At 36.7% G+C, this 26,886-nt stretch overlaps 1 protein-coding gene across 1 annotated transcript in view; it reads right to left on the reverse strand.

The window, feature by feature from the left end:
* Positions 1-958: 958 nt before the first annotated feature.
* Positions 959-26,886, reverse strand: part of LOC102803626 (ubiquitin carboxyl-terminal hydrolase CYLD-like) — a 33,232-nt gene continuing 7,304 nt past the window's right edge. Inside the window, exons 4-13 of the mRNA XM_085500100.1 lie at positions 21,514-21,873; positions 15,005-15,483; positions 14,640-14,802; positions 12,203-12,461; positions 9,660-9,818; positions 9,202-9,334; positions 8,462-8,570; positions 7,778-7,896; positions 6,210-6,435; positions 959-5,569 (exon numbers count right to left, since the gene is read on the reverse strand). Of these exons, the coding sequence (XP_085356226.1) occupies positions 5,388-5,569; positions 6,210-6,435; positions 7,778-7,896; positions 8,462-8,570; positions 9,202-9,334; positions 9,660-9,818; positions 12,203-12,461; positions 14,640-14,802; positions 15,005-15,483; positions 21,514-21,873 (2,189 nt within the window). The 3' untranslated portion in view covers positions 959-5,387. The remainder of the gene's footprint in view (positions 5,570-6,209; positions 6,436-7,777; positions 7,897-8,461; positions 8,571-9,201; positions 9,335-9,659; positions 9,819-12,202; positions 12,462-14,639; positions 14,803-15,004; positions 15,484-21,513; positions 21,874-26,886) is intronic.

Genomic DNA, 26,886 nt, shown 5'->3' on the forward strand with positions numbered 1-26,886 from the left:
GCACACACAGAGGTCAATCTAAAAATCCCCGTTTTTAGTCGGTGTCTGAATGGGCAATAAAAATGAAACAGAGCACCATTGGTATTCTCTCTGCACAAACTCCAAAATGACATGTGGCTAAACAACCTTCCTTCCATCGATCATTCAGCATATACTTCTACAATTTATAACACACATAATGCAAAGTATACACACCTTCATTCACAGATCTGATAAGGTATTTCAATGCAAAAAGTTATAGTTTGGGTGTATTTGAAGACTGAATTTTAGTTTTTTGTCACTATTAAAATGAGAACTTTGTTTAAACTGAAGGGGTCGTCACCCCAGTGTGCACGCGCAGCAATTGAGTCCCAAGTCCGATAACTATGCACGCTAAAAACGCAAAGGCTCATGGGTAGATGTGTGTTTATAAACAACGACACGCTAATATGGCAGACTCCCCCACTTTATATTTGAGCTTAATGACATGACCGAGGACAGGCAGAAAGACAAAGAATATCACATTTTGCACTGTTAACTCACTGTTTTATACGTGATATTTTCTGCGGTTACATATCCATGAATATATCACCTTGCCTGTACTGGTATACAATCATTGAAAAGTTGTAAGTGACTATCACTAGACTTACTTGCACCCACTTTTACAGTGAAGGGCATAAATCTGTGGTCACTATAAATGTTTTCATAAATATACATTTTTATAAATCAAATTATAATTTTAGAATTCAAATTGACAAATCCACAAATTGTATTGTGACATCTTTGTTAATATTAATGAGTTACATGTAGCTCAATATTATCCAATCAGCAAGCGCCTCATGTGGACATCCGCACACATTTTGGATGTAGATAGATTTAAATGAAAGCTGATGATCAGCATTTGCAAATTAACAAGCCCTCGCTTTGTGCTTTTCATTGTATTATTGACTTTAGTGCTTTTATACACAAAACTACTGTCTTATACCACAAATACATATAGCCAACATTTATTTTCAAAAAATGATAATGTTCTGACCAAACGCACACACACTCCCTGCTGCCAAATCCAACAAATTTGCTCTATTAAAATAAAGAATGAGTTCCTTTTGCACCCCCACACTTTATCCCAACTCCTCTACCCCCCAAATCAGTTGTACATGTCCCCTCTGGAATAACTATGGGTGTCCTTAGGAGGAACATATACAGTGAAACTGGGGAGCACTAGAGGATAGGATTAGGGGGTCGGTGTACAAAAGGAACTCTTTCCTAAAATAACAGATGATAAATACAGGATTTATAGTACACCAAATCCAAGACAATGGTCTGGAGATGTTTTGTATTTTCTCATGTCAACAAACCCATTCTCTACATTTTTATGAATATTCATAAATTTCAATGGCAGTTGAATACGAACAGCTAATTAATGAGCACAGTATGCAATGTCATTTGAAAATGTTCCAATGACCCATTCTTGGGACGGAGGTACGTCACAGAACATGTTGTTAAGACGCGCACCACTGTAAATATTTCTATGGGCTCTGTGCGAGCTGCTGTGGAACGCCGGTCAATGAGCTGAAATTGCTAAAGTCGGGAAAACAGCACAAACTCAACTTTGAAGTAATCCTGAGCAACCAAATTTATACAAGTTGCACAGGCAGAGGTAATTTTTTTACACTATTCAGGCGAGTCTTAACAACTATCCCAAAATACTGTTATTTGTGAGTTTTCGGTCTTTGTTTTTCACCACGATGGTTGCCAGGCAGTGAAAATATCAGCCCCCCCGAGAATCAAAACCTTGCCTAGAATCTAGATTATATAACAAATGAATAGGCAGATACAAACTAACAATGGACAATCTTTTTTTTCCAAGTATAAAACTCCTGAAACAATGCAATATCGAGACATTTTGCAAGAAAAATACTGGCTAAAATTGTGTGAAAAATTCTGATAAAAAATGGATAAGAAAAATAAAGTCATCATAACTACATAACAAAATTAGTAAATATTCATGTTTCTCAAAAATAATACATGTACTGTATTAATCTCAATGTCCCTCATAGAATAATATAATATGAATTGTATAAAGCTTCCGAAAAAAATAATAGTACAGCAACAAATTTGACAAGTAAAATACTAGCCAACATGTTTCTTTTATAGAATAATTTTAACATAACAGTTTTTACTCAAGCAAAATGAATGAAAACAATATATCTGTTTACTAAACTACATCTACTTGACAGATCTTGGAGAGTATATTAATAACATCTGATTCTCATTATCAGCAGTATAAATGGCTTCATTCTGTCCACTTATTTCTACGTCTAACAAATGTTTTATTCCAGTCAAATTTTACCTTACATCTTGAAAATTGCACTTGCTAGTTACACCCAAATTGTACATGGTTGACAATTCACGGTGATTGATAAGATTTACAAATTTGAAGATGAATATGATCAGATAAAAAATGTTTGAGTTATCGTAACCACAAGAAGACAATTTAAGTAAAATTTAACCAATATCTTAAAAAAAATATATAGAATACATACCAAAATCGAACGTAATGAAAAACTCAAAACTGGTTTATATCCAAGTTTGAAAGAAATGGGATAAAAACAGCATTATTAACCACAAAAAAAAGTTTTTGCTGGAGAAAACAACAAGGACAGCCATTTTTCCCCCTTATATGAATTGACCTTCATATACGATGATATGAACAAGGTAAAATTGAAAAGAATGGGTTTGTGGAGTTGAGAGTAATGGACAAGTCTGGGATTATCTGTTGCCTAGCTACCATGTGCACATAGGGGGATGGAGGTGTCAACTGATGCTGATTCACTTTCAGTCAGCAGAAATATGCAGCAAAAATATTCTCTACGATCAAAAAAATTAGAAGTATTGTTGGATCATCAACTATCCAAGGTACCTGGAAAGAATAACAACAAATCTAACTTTCCGTTTTGAAAATGTTGCAGAGAAATGCTCTACATAATAAGACTATAGTTAAAAACATCAATAAATAATGATGCTAGATTAATTTCACGGAATAACTTTCACTTGATCAAGTCATTTTAAATGTAAAAATTTTCCCCATAGAGAATTATTTGAATTCATATACCATCCACTACCGGGGGTATAAAGATAGTAACTGTCAGCACCACAGGGCCTGACGATCTATTTGTGGTTTGGTTGCTGATATCATTAAATGGACGTCTATAGGATGGAACGACTATGTACCAGTACAGGGTCTCATCCTTGCCAAAGTAATACCGGAGGTTCACATGATTTTGTAATACCTCAGTGCATACTTTATTGTATTCTTGGGAAAACATTACTATTACCAGTATATCATCATGTAGTAATAATTTAATAAGATGTAATGTAAATGAAAACTTTTTGATTGCGAGGTCAATAACCTCGAAACCATTCAACGTTGGAAATGTAGTTTTTCCCATATGAGGAGAAAATTGTTTTGAGAACAAATGCAGATACAACTTTCCAGAAAATACTAAATTCCATTTTTTTTTCGGTGGCAGAATTATAATAATATACGATACCATCCATGATGTCACAATGCTTTTAATCATTCCATTAAAGTGAGGAACACCATCAAGCACTTATGAAAATCAAAGCGTCAGATTGTTCAAACATAATGTCCCAGTAACACATGCACTTCAAGGAGGAGTCAATACACATTATCATACACAACAAATATTATGCAACCAACAATTTCAGAGAACTCATCGACAGCCACTTGTGACTATTGTGCACAATGCTTAGTTATTAAAGTAAACACAAAATTATAAGCAGATGAATCTACATTTTTCAAGTCACAATATCATTTCCATTAATAGTTTTTATCATTTTACTTCACCAAGACATTAGATGTGGCCATAATGATTGTGAGGCATGGTTGAAAGGTCATACTGGAGCCGTGTGATGATGCAGATTATTCATCTGTGACGCAAGTGTCAATGCACGTCAATTAAACTAAGACGGAAATGTCTTGTCCTTCAATAGGTGATTTTCCATTCAGCTTGAGATCTTGCATAATACGTGAAAGGCACGGACCAAATGTCTGTCACAAGATCAAACGATTTGATTCAATGTTTCCTTCTTTATAGCTCAATGTTGTAATGGCGATCCTTGAGAGAGGAATATTGCAAGAAATACCGATACTTCAATGAAATGAATCATCATAAAATGTTTATAGCATATTATTAAGCATAGAAATACCCAAAAATATTTTTGCATTTGATGAACCTCTGCGATGTTCGGAAACCACTACAATGCTATGACCTTTGTTTGTCCTGTTTTTTCGTTTGATTTCACGCATAATGTGTAATCTCGCAGACAACAGAAAATGGTCTATTGACCTGTGACCCTACTCTAATTGACCTATGATCCTAGTTGTATTGTACATCAATTGACCTATGACCCTAGTTGTATTGTACATCAATTGACCTATGACCTAGTTTTATTGTACATTAATTGACCTACGACCCTAGTTTTATTGTACATCAAATGACCTGTCACCTTAGTGTTACTGTTCAATTGACCCGAAACCAAATTGTCAATGCTCTTTAGTATATTCTATCCTTATCAAGGCGTAATCTGAACTAGATCATAAAACAGCCATTTACTGTCACTGCCATATTGTTCCAAACAAAAAGCAGCAACAAAGCCATACATTTTGTTTGGATAACTTTGCAATTTATTTTATAGAAATTTATATGATTCATTGAAATAAATTGGAAGGCAATCGTATCATAATCTTCAATTTATATTCAGTGTCCGACTCTTCCTATTATTAGTTTGACGTCTACTGCTGAATTTGGTTTGACCCAACTTCTTATATCGTGATGATCTCCAGGCGCACACAGCAAACCAGTCAGCAACTTAGCTGGCAATGATGTAGTTTTGGTGTTCAGAAAAATATGGTAACAAGAATGAAATAATTTGAAAGATTTGCAATGCCATTTGGCGTTGCATGTTTGTGTTACACAAGTCTATGAGAGGAACCATAGCATTTCTGTGTCAATAAAAATCTTAATGTCTGAAAATACCATAACAAAGACTAAAGACAGACACAAGAAGAGCTATGGACCCACAGATAATTTCACTCAAGTCCATAAGGAAGTCGTGGTGAATTTAGTGAAATTTCGCCTAGCGAACATCCTTCTATTACCGGGTAATATGATACTGTAACAATTTTGCATTCTACATAACTATTTATACATTAGGGTTTCTGGACTTTGTAAGTATCACGCAGAAGTCTTTTGATGTGCTTGGCCATGTCCTTGTCGTCCTTCTTTGTGATACGATCTTTATTATCCAACCAATTCCTTTATATCTGTTACAGCAGGAATATTAAACCCGCTTTTGTCACCTACATAATGACAGAATTCTAATTATTTATACATTAGTGTTTCTGGACTCTGGTAAAACAGCATGTAAGCATCACACAGAAGTCTTCTGATGTGTTCAGGCATGTCCTTCTCATCTGTCTTCGTAATACGATCTTTATTACCCAACCAATTCACCAATTCTTTTATATGTGTTACTGCAGGAATATTAAACCCGCTTTCTTCACCTAAATAACGACAGAATTAGGGATATTATCAAAATAAATAACTGATGATAAATCAACAAACAAACAAGAACAGAATAGTGTGTACACTGAGTTTGTCTGACAAGTGTAATGCACAATTCATCTACACTCATCTTAGAGGAGGGCAGCACTTCCTAATTTTGCATGTTTCATAAGATTCACCTTGCAAGGCATCAACCTCAGGTAACACATACAGATTACGCAACAAGTAATTGCATTATATAACCCTTGTGAGTTATCAAGTTTAAGAAAAATATGTAGTTAAACCATAAACGGTAAGGGCATGTCAGAGATATGGCTTTGGAACAATATTTTGATAAAACAAAATGGTCACCAGTCAGCCATTTTGAATTTGATTTGAAAAAACAAAATGACATGCATTCCATTATGTTCAATGTATGTATCAAGTTTGAATAAAATATGTCAATGCACGACAGAAATGCGGTTCTAGATTATAGAAATGTTTGATTTTGATGCATTAGAAATGTAAAACAAATGTATGTGCATATGCGCGACGTGAAATATGTGTGAAAATATGTGAATATGATTGGTCAATGAATGTCAGAAATATGGTATAGAATGCACAGATGAAGCACATTTAATATTTTTATAAGTTACACACCTTGCCTATCTGACATACTATCAAAGAAGCACCATGGAGCCTCGTCACCAGTACCACATTTAACAAAGGCTACATAATGGCTTGTTTCAATGCATACAACTGCAAACAGCTCCATGCACTCCCTTGTTATCATCACGTCAGGATTCTCTTTATAAAACTCAACAAAACTTTCCATAATTTTCAATTCTTTGTAATTATGCTTTTCTCGCTTTGGATGTTGGTGGGTCTGAAAAAAAATTGACATATTTCAGATGATTATGTAACAACATTTAATACCCACTCAAACTGACTAGGGGGTCACATTTACCATACCCACTCAAACTGACTGGTCACACTTCTGTCTAGTCGAATTGACTAGGGGGTCACATTTACTATACCCACTCTAACTGACCAGGGTGTCGAGGTATTTGAAACCGAAATTGTCATCTAAGCATTAGGCCATCGCCGATTGGCTGCTGTGCTGGAATGCCAATTTTTAGTTTCAAATACCCCGGCTTAGTGTTCTATGTTCTTCGCGTAATTAGGTGTTCGTATGCAAGGGATTTTTCCACACAAAAACGACGAATTCGGCCGAATTTTGTTATCGGTTGGCTTAATATAACCCCAACAAACCGTATTTTTGTGAAAAATTGGTATTTTTGTCCTGATTTGTAGGAATCTGAAAAACGCGTTTCACAACTTGGGTCTTATTTAGTTTTATGCTTCATTCAAGATGGCGGCCCCCATATAGTAAATATCGTATTTATTTTATTATCACGTGTGCGCCAGCTGACTGTGCTTTGATCATGATACTCTCTTGAAAATGCAACTTGAGTTTTTTATGCGGCGGATGAAAAAAAATGAAGATAAAAATATTTTTTTTTAGCAATTTTTTGCACTTACAAGTCGACAGGCGCGAGAAATTACGCTGAAATAAAATTTTATTTTTATATCATTTTCGGCTCCTGTTTATTTGGCGGGTTTGTGAAACAAAGGATCATAAAAGTTAGGCCATCCAAACTGACTAGGAGGTAACATTTACTGTCTTCCCAAACTCACTAGGGGGTCACATTTACTGTCTTCCCAAACTCACTAGGGGGTCACATTTACTGTCTTCCCAAATTAATTAGGGGGTCACATTTACTGTCTTCCCAAACTGACTACGGGGTCACATTTACTGTCTTCCTAAACTGACTACGGGGTCACATTTACTGTCTTCCTAAACTGACTAGGGGGTCACATTTACTGTCTTCCCAAACTGACTAGGGGGTCACATTTACTGTCTTCCCAAACTGACTAGGGGGTCACATTTACTGTCTTCCCAAACTGACTAGGAGGTCACATTTACTGCTCACCTGAATTGACTAGAGAATCAGATTTACTACCCACACAAACTAACTAGAGCAAACAATAAAAGTGACCTTATCATTCCATAAAAGACAATGACATTGCACTTAACACATGGTAAAAGTCGGTTGATTTTAACCTGGACACAAAACTGTTAATAAAAGTGTGATGGAATAATCCCTTAAATATCCTGTCAGTCCTGACTTGACTACATAAAGGTTAAATTAAAATATGATGCTCACTCTTTCAACACATCCTCCACAGTAAGATGTTATTTGATCTGTTACAAAACTTTTTTCAACATTGCAATCTCTACATTCATATTTTGCAAGATGGCTGCATATTGTACACTGTCTTGGTTCTGAGGAAACAAATAAGAAACACACACATTTCTGATTACCGAAATCAAGAATAAAACAAAACAAAACAAAACATGGAGACCTCAATGAAGAGTGATTGAACTGCAAGCAAAATATTAACAAAAGAATAACAATAAACTTTGTAAACTGCTGTTTTAAATAGTACACCTGGGAGTTAAGCGCTATCGAGATTTTGTGAAAGTGAAATAGCAATTTGACTTTTCTCCTTAAATAGTGTTCCATTCTTTCCCTTCATCGCATCCACTGTTCCTATTACCATGGTTACATAGGTCAGGGTTCAAGGGTCAAAAACAAGCCATTTTGCTCTCAGATCACTTAATTTAAAATTGAAAAACACAAATCATTAATCATGGTTTAGTTGTGGCCCTACATGTCAAAACTTATGCTTGCATTTTGAAATTTATTAAAAAAGGTCATATTATTTTTGACTTTTCCAAGATCTAAGTTGAAGGACATCTTAGACAGACCCAGTCAACAATGATGATGGCAAATATTTTCTCAGCTCATTAAATTTCGCTTGATGGTCGTAGAAAAAAGTTGACTTACGTGTTTCTAAAACGTCAGTTATGTCCAATGTTAAACTTGGTATAATTCTATTGTACATTTTATATTGTTTTCCGAACCTTGGCATTTGAACAATCAAACATGACGGAACCTAGGAATGCATAAAGATAAGTATAAACAAGCAGTCTCTTGGCTGAGATAACTCTGCTGTTAGTAGTGCACATTTGAATTAAAGAACTGAAGTTATCATTAGAAAATGAACAAATCTGAGAGAAGTCTACCTAAGGTATGTATAGTATCAAGGCAATCTGACTTGCGGTTTTCAACAAGAAGTTGAAAATATCACTTTTTACCAAAAATGACAAAAATATTTACCAGGGTATCAAAATTAGAGAATTGAAGATATCATAACGAAATGAACAAATCTGAAAGAGGTCTACCTGTAGTACTTATATGTATAATATCAAAGTAATCAGACTTGCAGTTTTCAAGAAGAAGTCGAAAACATCACTTCTTACCAAAAATATTCATCAAAATTAGAGAATTAAAGACATCATCACAATATTAACAAATCTAAGAGAGGTCTACCCAAGGTACATATACACCAAGTATCAAAGCATTCAGGCTTGTAGTTTTCAAGAAGAAGTCGAAAAAATTAAAAGTTGACACGGTTAACGATGGACGCTGACGATCAACAGCGGAGCTAAAAATTATCATGGTAAACTGATATGGTTATTTCAATAAATAATTCTGAAAAAGTAACAAAAAAATTAGAAACATACGTCCACTAGTTTGATATCTGACAAAATAAAAGACTGTTCAAACAATTCCTGTACAGTTGGAACTTGTTTGTTTTCATCTTTATCCATGAACATTTGATAGCAAAAACTTGTATGTTCTTCATCATTTGGAGATCTGCAACAAGAGAACAATGCTTGTACCATCAATAGAAAAGAAAACTGGTAATTCATTCATATCCAACTGAAGGTAATTCATTGTGGTACTGTAGTGTTAAATCCCCATGCATAGTCACACATCCACGGATAAATAGATGTACTTTCATAGTTTTGAATAACTTGTGCTTGTTACCCTGGTCTTTTCAAGCATGATTCATATTTAAGATCAATATTACTTCATTTTATCGCTACTAAATGCTTTGTCAGACATTATCCTTAGCTCAGAATAGAATACTATTGCTAGAATCATCCTCTAAGTATTTTCATTTTTATTTCATACTTACTTTAGTTTTAGAAATGGTTCTGCTTTACAGACTTGCTGTAGAAGGGTGTTAAGAAACTCCTCTGGGTCTTTCTCTTCGGAGGTCAATCCTGATACAGATCCTAACCGATCAAGCAGCTTGCGTAAATCGTTAACACGATCAGCTCTCACAAAACCATTCCTGTAACAATGTAGTACACATGATCAACAAATAGTTGAAACGCAGACAACAAGAATGAAATAACATGCAATTGCAGTAGGTGAATTAAATACCAAGAAATTAAGCATTTTGTAATTAGTTATACATACTCCTGGTCAAATTAAGAATATTGACAAAAATACCCAGGGTCACCAGCTTATCTTTTGAGAAAATGATGGTTACATTTTAGTGAGTGGCGGCCATTTTGCCAGTATTATAGTGCTTTTACCATTGGTGTAACTATTTGGTTTTTTACATACAAAATCTCTATATCAGTCTGAAATGGAACTGGAATTCCCTCAAACAGTGCATGTCTCAGACAAGTTGATGGAAAATATAAGAATAAAGTATATTTGATGGATTTTATTTTCACATAATCATCCCACCCCTTCAGCGAAAATAGTGAAAAAAAGTATTTTACAAAAAGCTTGCCACATTCATGCAGATTATTGTTTCTCTGTTTACTGATTGGTTGTTACCGATATGGTGTGCACAGTTGATATACGCAAGGTAAAATAAAGTAGTGACTTCACTACTCTGCAATGTTCATAAACAATAGAATGAAATTACCATAACAATAAACACAAATAGAGGTAATTAACATATTTCATTGTTATACACATTTTATGACTCTGGGCAATTTGTCCGGAAAGAATGCACACTGTAAACATTTTATTCAAATGAAATAAACATTGCTCACAGTTGTACTATCGTCATATTAGATGTACTACCTTGCCTGTAAATGTACAACTGGTTGTTAGCAATTCTCTGAAAACTACCCACTATTGATGTGTAAACATTCATTGTTGTGTGAGCCTCCACTACTATGTACACTACTGTAAAAAATGTTGAAAAAGCGGCATGCAATTTTAGCGAATTGTGGTAAAATTACGTAATAGCAAAATGTTGATTTAGCGAATCTCTCTCGTCATTGTTGATTTCTTTGTTTGGGGGCTATTTTGAATTTATAATAAAGTCGTTGACATCTTGAATTAGCGAATCAGTTCTGGAAAAAGACATGCTCGCGAAAAAGATACGTTTTACAGTATGTACAGTTCTGATGTTAGTTCTGCTTTAAGAATGATAGTTTTTCTTGTGAATACTCAATATTACAGTACAGTACAGTGCAGTGCAGTGCAGTTTTATAATCCATGTAGTCATCAGAATTGAACCAAACTTGTGAAGTTCTTTAACAATTTACTGTTAAGCAGAATGATTATCGTGTAACTAGATTCACTTCCATTTCCCAAATAATATTTTTATTCTCATTGCAAAGTAAAATGTCATCTGTCTTTCCATCATTCCTGGAAACCTCAATCATTTCAAAATCCATCCAACAATAAAGTGAAAACAAGTCAATGACATAGTCCTTGATTGTATTATCAGCGTTAGATATCACATGACTAACAAGGGGATATTCATAATATCGACTAACATGTATGCAATATGTTTCTGTACATATTTAAAAAAGATAACTGCCAGTCACTTGTTGACTAAAAATGCATCTGTGTTTGTTCGATATGTGTAAAATTCGAACTTGATCGGTCCAGGCATGTTGGTGATGTAGATCCCAAACTGCATTCTTTAAAATAAATTGGTCGTCAATCGGCAATTTGGAACTCAATCCAAAAAATAAATTGAAGTGCATCAAGGTTATATTGTGTTCAATGTATGTATCAAGTGTGAACAAATGTCTTCCATGCAATACTGAGATCTGGTTCTGGACTGGTGAATGTGCATGATGATGATAATTGGCCATCTTGAATCAGCTCATCAACAAATGCATGTCTGGTGCGTTGTATATGTGTGTACAAGTTTATACTTTATTGGGTTAGACATGTCAGTTACATGGATCTGGAAAAAAAAAGGCCGCCAGTCGTCCATTTGGACCTGATCCAAAAAATAAAAACCGCACACCAAGGTTAATGTATGTACCAAGTTTAAACCAAATCTGTTCACACGCGACTGAAATTCAGTCTCGGAATGGTGAAAATGTGTGATTTTTATGCATTTTTGGCCTTAAAATGGATGAATCAGATCATGAAACAAATGTGCATATGTCCAATATAATGTCTGATGTATCTTGCAACGCATGCATGAGATACCGCTGCATACAGACGAACGAATAGACAGGCTACACACAGAGGTGTTCTAACTGTGTACAACTGATGACTAGTAATTTGAATCATGGGAAAACCCTGTAAACAGATTACAACTAGTTCTAGCCAATCAGTCAATGTAAAAGCATGTAAAACTTATAAACAAGTTCATCTTCCTATAACCCCCCCAAATAAAGGTCTGCTTGTTTTTAGCCAGAGTAAAAGCAAGTGAACCCTGACCTATATTATCATCAATAATTTACTCGCCTCCTCAGTGGATTGACAATCCCTTCTCGTAGAACTTTCTGAACTTCGTCAAACTCGTCAAGATCGTCAGCCCTTTTATCTCTCAGTATAATCTTATCAAATGTGATACTGAATGCAAACATACTATAGAGTGTAGAATCTAGATAACAGGAATTATGATGACCCTGGATGCCCTTAGCAATACCACATAGATCGGCTGATAGTGTGTTTGGAGGACCAACGTAACCATCTATCATTGGGGACTCATAATCACCAAAAGCTGAAAAAAACAAAAATTGGTTAATATGTCTATATTTATGGCTTTTAATTCAGTTGAGTTTATCTCAGTAATTGGTTTCACGTCTGACTAGTTCATTTGAGTTTATCTCAGTAACTGGTTCCCAGCTGGTTGGTTTAGTTGAGTTTCGATAATTAGTTTCATTGCTGACGAGTATAGTTGAGTTTAGGTAATTTGTTTCAGGGCTAGTTAGTTTAGTAAAGTTTAGGAAATTGGTTTCACAGCAGGTTGGTTTAGTTGAGTTTAGGTAAATGGTTTCATAGCTGACGAGTTTAGTTAAGTTTAGTAATTGGTTTCATGACTGGCTTGTTTAGTCAAGTTTAAGTAATTGGTTTTATGACTGGCTAGTTTAGGTAATTGGTTTGAAAGCTCCTTGGTTTAGTTGAGTTTAGATAAATGGTTTCATGACTGGCTGGTTTAGTTAAATTTAGTAATTGGTTTCATGACTGGCTTGTTTAGTCAAGTTTAAGTAATTGGTTTTATGACTGGCTAGTTTAGTAATTGGTTTCAAAGCTCCTTGGTTTAGTTGAGTTTAGATAATTGGTTTCATGACTGGCTAGTTTAGTTAAATTTAGTAATTGGTTTCATGACTGGCTTGTTTAGTCAAGTTTAAGTAATTGGTTTTATGACTGGCTAGTTTAGTAATTGGTTTCAAAGCTCCTTGGTTTAGTTGAGTTTAGATAATTGGTTTCATGACTGGCTAGTTTAGTTAAGTTTAGTAATTGGTTTCATGACTGGCTGGTTTAGTCGAGTTTAGGTAATTGGTTTTATGACTGGCTAGTTTAGTAATTGGTTTGAAAGCTCCTTGGTTTAGTTGAGTTTAGGTAATTGGTTTCATGACTGGCTAGTTTAGTTAAGTTTAGTAATTGGTTTCATGACTGGCTTGTTTAGTCAAGTTTAAGTAATTGGTTTTATGACTGGCTGGTTTAGGTAATTGGTTTGAAAGCTCCTTGGTTTAGTTGAGTTTAGATAATTGGTTTCATGACTGGCTGGTTTAGTTAAGTTTAAGTAATTGGTTTTATGACTGGCTTGTTTAGTCAAGTTTAAGTAATTGGTTTGAAAGCTCCTTGGTTTAGTTGAGTTTAGGTAATTGGTTTCATGACTGGCTAGTTTAGTTAAATTTAGATAATTGGTTTCATGACTGGCTTGTTTAGTCAAGTTTAAGTAATTGGTTTTATGACTGGCTAGTTTAGGTAATTGGTTTGAAAGCTCCTTGGTTTAGTTGAGTTTAGGTAATTGGTTTCATGACTGGCTAGTTTAGTTAAATTTAGATAATTGGTTTCAAGACTGGCTTGTTTAGTCAAGTTTAAGTAATTGGTTTTATGACTGGCTAGTTTAGGTAATTGGTTTGAAAGCTCCTTGGTTTAGTTGAGTTTAGATAATTGGTTTCATGACTGGCTAGTTTAGTTAAATTTAGTAATTGGTTTCATGACTGGCTGGTTTAGTTAAGTTTAGGTAATTGGTTTCAAAGCTGCTTGGTTTAGTTGAGTTTAGATAATTGGTTTCATGACTGGCTAGTTTAGTTAATTTTAGGTAATTGGTTTCATGACTGGCTGGTTTAGTTAAGTTTAGGTAATTGGTTTCAAAGCTGCTTGGTTTAGTTGAGTTTAGGTAAATGGTTTCATGGCTAACTAGTTTAGTTAAGGTCAGGTAATTGGTTTCATGACTGTCTAGTTTAGTTAGGTTCAGTAATTTGTTTCACAGCTGCTTGGTTTAGTAGTTGAGTTTAGGTAATTAGTTACATGGCTAGTTAGTTTAGTAAAGTTCAGTAATTGGTTTCACAGCTGGCTGGTTTAGTTAATTTTAGGTAATTGGCTTCATGACTGGCTAGTTTAGTTAAGTTTAGGTAATTGGTTTCACAGCTGATGAGCATAGTTGAGTTTGTTTCATGGCTAGTTAGTTTAGTAAAGTCCAGTTTCATGCCAGGCTATTTTGTTCTGCTTCATTAATGTTCACAAATACAATATATAGTTTAAGGCCACCTACATGTATACATGTTTTGAGATGTCTTATGGTTGGTTAATTCAGGACTAGATTACATCACCATCCTTGTTTATAAACGTTTTAGAGATGAATTGTGAGATATGAAAACTGTGCAATCGCTTTCTTTTTTTATTACAATGGCAGTAACAATATGAAATGAATGAAAGGAATACTAACTTTGCTTAGGAGTTCTATTTAGGGTTCGGTGTTTAGATTTGGATACAAATCTTGAATCAGGGAGACAGTTACTTGCATAGACAAAGATACCTCTCTTCGGTGGACATTCAAAGAACCTGGTTCCTTGAAATGTTCCATCAGTACACGCATCCAATTCGTCTTCCTGCAATAATGTGAACAAGTCATTACTCTTGGCGCATATTTGTGCATGTACAGGATGAAGTTTCAGTTGTTTTCACCGGCTCATTGTTCTATAGCAGCTCGCAAAGAGCCCGTAGAAATACATGGTACATTGGTGCGTGTCTTAGCGACACAGAGCATTCTGTGACATAGCTCCAAGAATAATTGAACAGACCCACACTTACCAGTTCGACTCCAACCACTGGTTTATCTAAACCAGGTAATGTACCACGCCACCTTATCACGCCATATTTTGGTTGATTCCCCATGATTTCTACCACACTACCTATGTCCAAACTAGCATGGGCAATAGCCTGGCCAGTACTCAAGCCAGGCGACGTTGGTGACCTTGGCTGTTTCTTGTTATAGACAGGTACATTATGGGTATAAGCAAAATAAGAGTCTTTATCTTGATTCTTAGGTGAACAATCACTGATATCTTTTCGCCAATTTGATCTCAGCTTGTCTTTGTAATTACTGTCTACACAGAAATCAGAAACGTCTCTGATTTGCTTTTTTGGTTTTCCAGTTATCGTTAATTGATCTTTTTGTTGACCTGAACTCCCTCGAGTACGTTGTTGATTTCCTTGCATATCCATATAGATATGTTCTTTCTCACTCGTGGGAAGTTCAATAGGAAGGTTTTTTCTTGCTTGGCCAGCACCTATGGAAAGAAAAAACATACTTTATCACATTTCAGCTGAGGTTCATCAAAATAAACCAGCATACATTTTTCCACATTTGAAAAAAAATAGATTAGCTGGCAATTATCGTAAAAATCATATTTGAGGCCGCAGCTTTAATATAAGCCGCACCCCTAACTTGAGACATTGTTTCATGTTGAAATTGACAAGTTTTGATCCCCGGAAAAAGTCTGCAATATAAGCCGCACCCCAAACTTTCACAAACCAAACAGCCACCACATATTTCAGAAAAAGATATACCATTTAATTTCAAGTTAAGGCATAATTTTTCGAACATCTCAATCTTTCCTGACGCCTAGATTAGCGTCTAATTTAGGTTTTCCGTAGTCATGGATGCTTATTCGAGAGTACATTATTTAATGTGGGTAGCATGAGTGGGTAAAGTGCGTTTCAACAATGTGCTGTTATTATCGTCAAAAGTGTTAAATTGTTTTTCAATCCTCAGCTTATCTTTCGAAAACAACTAATTTCTTGATTTAAAAAAAAAATCATGCCGTTTTCCCATCAAAATTAAAGCCAAACAATCGCACTACAACAACGGTAAATCTCTTCCGTGTTGCGTTCACCATGAAGAGCTATGGGAATTTAAACACGTTGGCACCATCTAGCGTTTCGATTGGTTAATTAGCGACTTGACCTATTGGGTCAAAAAACAGTTTCAAGTTACTAAAGTGTTTGAACAAACATGGCGGATATCGTATCGAATCGAGCGTTTATATGTGACCGAAATTAGGCAGAGGTTCTCCGAACCCACCTATTCACATAGTTCATATCCACCATAGACTCCGGTCAGTCAAAATGACTATTTTGAACTGTAGGCATTAGTCAGCGATTCTGCCGATGACGGAGAGATAGAATCTAGGTCAGAGGAAGCCCCATGACCCCAAGACTTGGGACTTGTCAATTTACTAATGAGCCCAACTGGTGAAGTAAATCCTGTGTTAGCCTGACGTGTTTGGCTATTGACCCCTTGTCCGGGTTGTGTAGTAACCAGTAGTCTGGGTATAGATTGAGGTGTACCGACATTTGGGGAACTCTGGTGAACACGTAGGGCGTTGTGAATAACCCGAACGGGGGGCACCCGAAATTCCAATACTTGGCCCAGCTTGGCGATTCGAAGGAGATGGCAACTTGCTGGGTGCATCGGTATGTGCAGGTAGGCCCCGCTTAAGTCTAGTGGGGCTAGCCAGTCGAAACGGTAGATGTAGAGAAGAACCCTGAATGGTGTCTCCATGTGGAACCGATCAAGGAGCATGTACTGATTCAGTCTGCCTAGGTCCAGAACTGGACGCCCGCCACTTGTAGGTTTGGTACTACGAACACATTTGGGTAGAAGCCTGGATTTAGTTCCAGCTGATGTACCCTGTATATGGCGCCTTTTCCCAGCAAACTACTACTTCCTAACCGGATGTCACCACCTGGGTCCAAGGATCGGCCACCCGCTGTCTCCAAACCAGACTACACTGGCGCAATCTGTGGCCATGGGTTCGGCAGTTGCGAGGGGGGTGCTCTCTTCTCCCATGAGGTGAGTTCCCCAAGGCCTGGAGTAGTTACTAAGTTGTGACCTGGCCACTCGTTGAACACATGCCTGTCCCCCCGGTTGCAGAGGTGAGCGTCAAACACGCTTCCCCGCTGCCGGGGTAGACGTCCGCCCAGGGAGGGTGAGGAGCCACCACCTGGCTCTTTCCTCCCTGGGGGCACGCCACTCCTCTTTCCTCTCATGGAAGGGTATGAGCGCTTGCCTCCTGGCTGACTCTGGCTAGCGGACGACACCCTAGGGCGTTGTGTTTTCTGTGCTTGGGGTGCCCTCCACTTGCCCTTGGCAGGGCAAACTGGCTAGCGGATTTGATCTGAACCCTCCGGTTCATTGCACTTCGAAGCTCCGAGACTGTACCCACCATTCCCTGAACAAAGAGGGTAGAAGATGTCCGGTCTGCGTCACTGAGGTGGGGACGTACCCCCTGGCTCAACTTGTCGGCGAAAACATGTGCGTCTAAGGCCGCATCTCGTAGCACAGTAGTGGCCCCGGCCAAGAGAGCCAGGTGACACGAGGGGATGTCGCATGTAGATGTGCGTTGGCCCGCCAGTAAATGTGTCGCCTGGTCTAGGAGGCTGGTGCGTTCTGTCTCCGAGGTCTCCAGAGTCCTGGGCGCACACAATAATGCGCTCAAGCAACTGCCCTCAGGGCTGGATGGGTCGTCTCTGATTGAGCTGGCGAGAACGCCCATGGAACGCGGCTGTCCCCCTTTGCCCGGTTTGCCAAACGGAAATTCGTGGTACTGGGGTCTGGGGAAGGAGCCTTGGGATCCGGTTGGGGGTGTTTTGGTCTTATCCCACGCTATGGGGTCTGATCCCGAAACCACACCGACCGGGTACCGTTTGGTCCAGCGGGAAGTGTTGTCTGAGCTTTTCCCCACCTGGGGGCTTTAAGCGTTACATCCTCCGCAGCTGACCAATGTCCGCCCATCAACACTGTTTGCGTGTCCTGCGTCCCACTTCGCACTCAGACGGACAGGGAGAGACGTGCCGACGGGGTTGCTTTGGATCCCGACGCCCGTGATCCTATAAACGTTGAAGCAACTTTAGGTGGTCGCCTTAGGATCAAGGGTGGGGGTATTTACATCGTATCACTGGGATCGATGATACTCCGCATCACCCAAATACAAAAGTATTTGGATGCAGGTTCTATGCTGGTGAATTCTGAATATAACCACTGCACAGTCGACTCGAAACACGAGGAGACCCAAAAAAACCGGCAGCGAGCCCTGGTGCTGTCTTTACATCTATTCATTTCTAAATACATAGATCAAGCATAAAATGAAGACAACATGCATGAGGGAAGCGAATTACAGTAGTAAAAGGTGCCGCCGTTAGTGGTTACGTAGTGGCGGCGGGTTTTAAATTCTTTGTTGTGGAAAAAAAAAAAATATTACACACAAAGGGGAAAACGACACAAGGGTAAAGAAGACAAGAAAAACTTATCCTACCAGTAGAATGTCGAATAGCGCCCAGCGGCAACAACCCAAGCTAGAAACTGGACAGGATAAAGCAAAAGAGCCAGGCAGAGCCGCTCAGAATCATTCCCGACGAGGCGGAGATGAAAGAAAGAGTGATTGTACAGCCGTCTATGGTGCTGCCATATGGCCTCGATCACGTGGTTCGTGACGTAAGGGAAAGAGAATCTTAGGGTCATGGGGCTTCCCCTGACCTAGATTCTATCTCTCTGTCATCGGCAGAATTGCTGATTAACGCCTACAGTTCAAAATAGTCATTTTGACTGACCGGAGTCTATGGTGGGTAATTGAACGTAGCGAATTCATTTGTTTGCGTTGAAGCTAAGTTAAATTTTCACAACAATTCAACGAATTTATTTTTTGTACGTTATTGTAATCACTACTGAGTAAAAATCATCAATTGTAACACTTCGAAAACAATTAAGTTATTCACTTGTGTGAAACGCAGCATGACCGGAACCGTGATCATTTGCAACTAAAAATGCATTCGTTTTGTTTTTACTTCTTTTAGAATATACTTTTCGTTATCAAAAAAAATATACTGAATATTTTTTTATCATGTGAACATTTTTTTTTTGATTGACTGTAAATTTCCCCGATGTCTAAATTAGAACATGGAAGGTACAGTCACTCTGCCGAAAGTCGAACATGCCAGTAATCAAACACAAATGACTGTGTCAGACGACTGTCTCTCAGTTGTGACCTATACCGGTGCTAACGAATTAGAGGGATGTCTATTGTAATCTGCAAATGCATACAAATCTATTTGTAGATATTATTTATTGTGCAGTATGTTATACAGTGTGAAATTTCGTGTACAAGTTTGTCTGTGTGTAAAAATCCGAAAGTGCGCTTAGAATTGCAACAAAGTTGCAATCAAGTGTCGTGCATCTAATTGGCATATCATTATCCACTCTGGCCTTTGTTTTCTGAGAAAAATTTCCCACTGTTACTGAAGTGAATGCTCGATGCTTCATGCATCTGAATTCACCCATTGAAAAAATGAATTTTAATTAAAGCCGCGGCCTCAAATAGAAATTTTACGGTATGTCCGTTTCGTCCAAAATTATACAGAAACCATTTCAAAAAAATGTTGCACACATTTTTTTTACTGATGCACACATTTTTTACTGATGTGCTTATTTCTTAACTGATGCACACTTGTCTTAACTGATGCACAATTTTTTTTTACTGATGTGCTTATTTTTTAACATATGCACACATGTGCTCATTTTTAACTAATGTGCTTATTTTTTATAATTGATGGACACATTTTCACTTAATGCACACATTTTTAGCTGATGCTAATTGATTGTTATCTGTGCATTACCTACTCATGAGCATCGTATCATTAATAAAAACACAATTGGAACAAACAAAACCCAGCATATTTCTTGTAATATTAAATGATTTTTCCATTAAATAATTACTACAAATTTAACAAATTCATCTAGGTGATAATTTTACCTAGTGAAGCCATACATATATTATATCAATATAAAAGTATTTAAGAACAAGAATGAACTAATCCTAAAACTGCAAATTAATATCTATCGATTAAGAGTAAGGTAAGTATGAGCTAAACAAAGTAAAATGAACTTTGCTATTTTTACGCATTGAAGATAGACACTCAGACATTTTTTTTCTTTGATGCATCAACAAATATGCAGCTCAAGAAACTCAGAGGCATAGTTTTGTCAGATTAAGGCATTTCATGGATATTTGTCTGCTATTTAAAATGTACATTTACAACATGAAAACAAAGTGATCCACATTATTAAAATTTAACATACTTACAGAAAATACATTTTGTGGATTTCAGACTAATTTATTCCAGAGCACTTCTATCACAAGTTCAATTTAAATCTGATTTTTTTTTGAGATATCAGAACTTGGCTAATGATAATTTAGATAATCAATATGCAGGTTTTTCATTATCAATCACATCTGTGGATGTATATTAAACCCCAAACCTATTAAATTGTTGCATAGTTTATGTACCAAGATTCATTGAAATAGTATGATAAGTATATAAGTAATTAATATGCACAGATTTTAATGTAAAACTAATAAGGTCTGTGCAATGTAACATACCATAGTGTAAATACATCAATGTACCAAGTTTCATTGAAATGTTATATCGATGGAAAAGCATAATATTATGCAATATTATGCAAATTAGGTAATTAATATGCAAAGATTTAAATCACAACTAAACTGGTCTATACAATGCCCTAGAGCATCCATGTACCAAGTTTCTTTGAAATGTAATGATTAGTACTTGAGATATCATTGGAAAAACAAAAAATTGACTAATATGCAAAGTAGGTGATTAATATACATAGATTTGTATTCAAAACTGATTAGGTCTGTGCATAGTCCTAGAGCATCTACATGTATGTTCCAAGTTTCATTGAAATGTAATAATTAGTACTTAAAATATCAAGAGAAAAGCAAAAAATGTACTAATTTGGCAAATTAGGTAATTAACCAAAACTTGTAAGATCTGTGCATTGATTGTCCTATGACATCTATGTACCAAGTTTCATTGTAATGTGATTATTACTACTTGAGATATCAGTGGGAAAAATTCGAAAATTGACTAATCATTAGGCAAATTAGGTAATTAATGGATTTTTACCAAAAACTAATCAGGTCGGCACATTGTCCCAGAGCATATATGTATAAGTTTCATCAAAATCCAATGAGTGGTTCTTTATATATCAGTAAAACAGTTATGGCACAGCCAAAATTTAGCTATCATGAAAATTAGGTAATTAATATGCATGGATTTCAACCAAAACTTCATCAAGTTTCATCAAAGGCCAACATATGATTCTTAAGATATCAGAGGAAAAGACACACAGACACACACACAAATACAGATGCTCTAACAGCAAAAGACTCCCATTGTGTGCTTCACACATGGGAGTAAAAAATATGACATGTCAGAAAACAGAATGATATTATACATACCTTTTGTCGGGCTTAAAAGCGGTGAATTCTGATAAATGGGTGATTTCATACTGACATAGATAGAACTGTCACTTTCATTAACATACCACTGAGTGGTACTTGGTTTTTCACTTTTGTCAGAATCATGTTCATACTTATCCTCCAGTGCTTTGGGGACGTCAGCTGGTTTGCTAACATGTGTATGCGTCATACCATCTGAAGGATAACTATGATGTTGTTGAGACGAATGATCCTGACGTTTTTTCTCTTCAAACTCTTTGAACAGCTGTTGTTGCTCTTTCAATAAACCTCCTTTAGACATCGCGGAATCTTTTAAAACAACATCGATAGCTTCTGCAGATGAATCCCGTTTCTTTGCCTCTAAACATTAGGAAGTGAGATTTATGAAAGCTGTAAAGTATGCTGTTAATATTATTCGTCACAGTCATCAGGATTTTGTATAGAAAAGAAATGCACGAAAGAACATAACAGATGGGATTTAAGTACAGAGGATAAGGCTAGGAGTAGGGGTTGCAAATCAATGAGGAACACACCCTGGATACTGTACAAATGAATGAGGCATACACCCTGGATACTGTGCAAATCAATGAGGCACACACCCTGGATACTGTGCAAATCAATGAGGCACACACCCTAGATACTGTACAAATAAATGAGGCATACACCCTGGATACTGTACAAAAGAATGAGGCATACACCCCAGATACTGTGCAAATCAATGAGGCACAGACGCTGGATACTGTGCAAATGAATGAGGCATACACCCTGGATACTGTGCAAATCAATGAGGCACAGACGCTGGATACTGTGCAAATCAATGAGGAACACACCCTGGATACTGTGCAAATCAATGAGGCACATACCCTGCATACTGTGCAAATCAATGAGACACAGATCCTGGATACTGTGCAAATCAATGAGAAACACACCCTGGATACTGTACAAATGAATGAGGCATACACCCTGGATACTGTGCAAATTAATGAGGCACACACCCTGGATACTGTGCTAATCAATAAGGCACAGACCCTGGATACTGTACAAATCAATGAGGTACACACCCTGGATACTGTGCAAATCAATGAGGCACACACCCTAGATACTGTACAAATAAATGAGGCATACACCCTGGATACTGTACAAAAGAATGAGGCATACACCCCAGATACTGTGCAAATCAATGAGGCACAGACGCTGGATACTGTGCAAATCAATGAGGCACAGACCCTGGATACTGTGCAAATCAATGAGGCATACACCCTGGATACTATGCAAATCAATGAGGCACACACCCTGGATACTGTACAAATGAATGAGGCACACACCCTAGATACTATACAAATCAATGAGGCACACACCCTGGATACTGTACAAATCAATGAGGCACACACCCTGGAAACTGTACAAATCAATAAGGTAAAAACCCTGGATAATGTGCAAATCAATGAGGTAAAAACCCTGGATAATGTGCAAATCAATGAGGCACACACTCTGAACACTGTACAAATCAATAAGGTAAAAACCCTGGATAATGTGCAAATCAATGAGGTAAAAACCCTGGATAATGTGCAAATCAATGAGGCACACACCCTGGATACTGTGCAAATCAATAAGGTAAAAACCCTGGATACTGTGCAAATCAATAAGGTAAAAACCCTGGATAATGTGCAAATCAATGAGGCACACACCCTGGATACTGTGCAAATCAATAAGGTAAAAACCCTGGATAATGTGCAAATCAATGAGGTAAAAACCCTGGATACTGTGCAAATCAATGAGGTACAGACCCTGGATACTGTACAAATCAATGAGGCACACACCCTGGATACTGTACAAATCAATGAGGTAAAAACCCTGGATAATGTGCAAATCAATGAGGTAAAAACCCTGGATAATGTGCAAATCAATGAGGTACACACCCTGGATACTGTGCAAATCAATAAGGTAAAAACCCTGGATAATGTGCAAATCAATGAGGTACACACCCTGAATACTGTACAAATCAATAAGGTAAAAACCCTGGATACTGTGCAAATCAATGAGGCACACACCCTGAATACTGTACAAATCAATAAGGTAAAAACCCTGGATAATGTGCAAATCAATGAGGTACAGACCCTGAATACTGTGCAAATCAATGAGGCACACACCCTGGATACTGTACAAATCAATGAGGCACACACCCTGGATACTGTGCAAATCAATGAGGTAAAAACCCTGGATAATGTGCAAATCAATGAGACATAGACCCTGAATACTGTACAAATCAATAAGGTAAAAACCCTGGACAATGTGCAAATCAATGAGGTAAAAACCCTGGATACTGTGCAAATCAATGAGGCACACACCCTGGATACTGTGCAAATCAATAAGGTAAAAACCTTGGATAATGTGCAAATCAATGAGGTAAAAAACCTGGATACTGTGCAAATCAATGAGGTACAGACCCTGGATACTGTGCAAATCAATGAGGTAAAAACCCTGGATACTGTACAAATCAATGAGGCACACACCCTGGATACTGTACAAATCAATGAGGTAAAAACCCTGGATAATGTGCAAATCAATGAGGTAAAAACCCTGGATACTGTGCAAATCAATGAGGTACACACCCTGGATACTGTACAAATCAATAAGGTAAAAACCCTGGATAATGTGCAAATCAATGAGGCACACACCCTGGATACTGTACAAATCAATAAGGTAAAAACCCTGGATACTGTGCAAATCAATGAGGCACACACCCTGAATACTGTACAAATCAATAAGGTAAAAACCCTGGATACTGTGCAAATCAATGAGGTACAGACCCTGAATACTGTGCAAATCAATGAGGCACACACCCTGGATAATGTGCAAATCAATGAGGTAAAAACCCTGGATAATGTGCAAATCAATGAGGCACAGACCCTGAATACTGTACAAATCAATAAGGTAAAAACCCTGGATAATGTGCAAATCAATGAGGTAAAAACCCTGGATAATGTGCAAATCAATGAGGCACACACTCTGAATACTGTGCAAATCAATAAGGTAAAAACCCTGGATAATGTGCAAATCAATGAGGCACACACCCTGGATACTGTGCAAATCAATAAGGTAAAAACCCTGGATAATGTGCAAATCAATGAGGTAAAAACCCTGGATACTGTGCAAATCAATGAGGTACAGACCCTGGATACTGTACAAATCAATGAGGCACACACCCTGGATACTGTACAAATCAATGAGGTAAAAACCCTGGATAATGTGCAAATCAATGAGGTAAAAACCCTGGATAATGTGCAAATCAATGAGGTACACACCCTGGATACTGTGCAAATCAATAAGGTAAAAACCCTGGATAATGTGCAAATCAATGAGGTGCACACCCTGAATACTGTACAAATCAATAAGGTAAAAACCCTGGATACTGTGCAAATCAATAAGGCACACACCCTGAATACTGTACAAATCAATAAGGTAAAAACCCTGGATAATGTGCAAATCAATGAGGTACAGACCCTGAATACTGTGCAAATCAATGAGGCACACACCCTGGATACTGTACAAATCAATGAGGCACACACCCTGGATACTGTGCAAATCAATGAGGTAAAAACCCTGGATAATGTGCAAATCAATGAGACATAGACCCTGAATACTGTACAAATCAATAAGGTAAAAACCCTGGACAATGTGCAAATCAATGAGGTAAAAACCCTGGATACTGTGCAAATCAATGAGGCACACACCCTGGATACTGTGCAAATCAATAAGGTAAAAACCTTGGATAATGTGCAAATCAATGAGGTAAAAAACCTGGATACTGTGCAAATCAATGAGGTACAGACCTTGGATACTGTGCAAATCAATGGGGTACAGACCCTGGATATTGTGCAAATCAATGAGGTTTATAAATATAACAGCAACCTGTGTTTTTGTACTTTAATATATATGACAAATGAAATGACAGCATTTATATGCTACTTTTTAATCAAGTGCATTGATTAAGTTTGAACTAAATTAGTCAAAGCATGTCTTAGAATGCAAAACCATAAAACAATATGGCCACCAGTCAGCCATTTTGAATCAAAACGCAAAAAAGAACTACATCAGGCACCCAACATACCAAGTTTAAAACAAAACAGCCTAAGCATGACCATCTATGATTGAACTATGACACAGATGAATTTTCATTGATATGCTAGAATACAAATGGCTGCACTAAGTTCAAACGTAACCAGGCAACTACGTGAGAATTTAAGATATAAGCAGAATTGTGAAAAAAGAAAAATATAGAAGACTTTGAATGAATTTGAGATATAACTCAAAGCGAAAATTGTGAATTTTTGTCAAACAAAATGGCTGCTGGTCAGCCATATTGCATAGAATTTCAACAAAAATCAACATGCATTTTCATGAAATAATACCGTATACTGCCTCTGCACCTAATCTGAACAACTGTAGTAATTATAATCTCAAGCTATAAGCAAAAATAATATATATCAAAGAAAGCTTAGAAAGAACTCCCGTGTGCTGAGAGTATTGAAGACACATTAAAAATTAATTCAAAATTACTTGTACATGAGATATTGATGGAAAAGCTGAAAACTAATTATGTAAATCAGGTAACTAATATGAACAGAACAGAACAAAAAAATTATGAATTATTATGCTAATTAGAGAATTAATATGAACAGATTTTAACCCAAAATTAATCAGGCCTGTATATTGTCCTAGAGCATTTATGTACCAAATTTTATTCAAATGTGATGATCAGTAATTGAGATATCAGTGTTAATTAATTATGTTAATTAGGTGTTTATTAAGCATAAATATTTACCAAAAACTAATTGGGTTTCTGCCTAGTTCTCTTTAAAAGTTTCATTAAAATCCAATTCATGGTTCTTTATATATCAGTGGAACATTATGCAAATTAAGTAATTATTATCCAATTAAAACTAATCAGGTCTCGGCATAATCCTAGAAGATCTATGTAGCAAGTCTCATTGAAATATGATGATTACTACTTGATAAAGCTGAAAATTAATTAATTATGCAAATTAGGTAATTAATATGTACTGATATTACCCTAAAAACTATCAGGTCTGTGCAGTGTCCTATGACATCTATGTACCAAGTGTCATTGCAATGTGATGATTACTACTTGAAATATCAAAAGCTGAAAATTAATTAATTATGCAAATTAGGTAATTAATATGTACTCATATTACCCTAAAAACTATCAGGTCTGTGCAGTGTCCTATGACATATATGTACCAAGTTTCATTGAAATGTGACAATTACTACTTGAAATATCAAAAGCTGAAAATTAAATAATTATGCAAATTAGGTAATTAATATCTACTGATATTACCCTAAAAACTATCA

This window comes from Saccoglossus kowalevskii, chromosome 6, assembly GCF_978046115.1.
Source record: "Saccoglossus kowalevskii chromosome 6, keSacKowa6.1, whole genome shotgun sequence".
In the NCBI taxonomy this organism is placed as follows: Eukaryota; Metazoa; Hemichordata; class Enteropneusta; family Harrimaniidae; genus Saccoglossus; species Saccoglossus kowalevskii.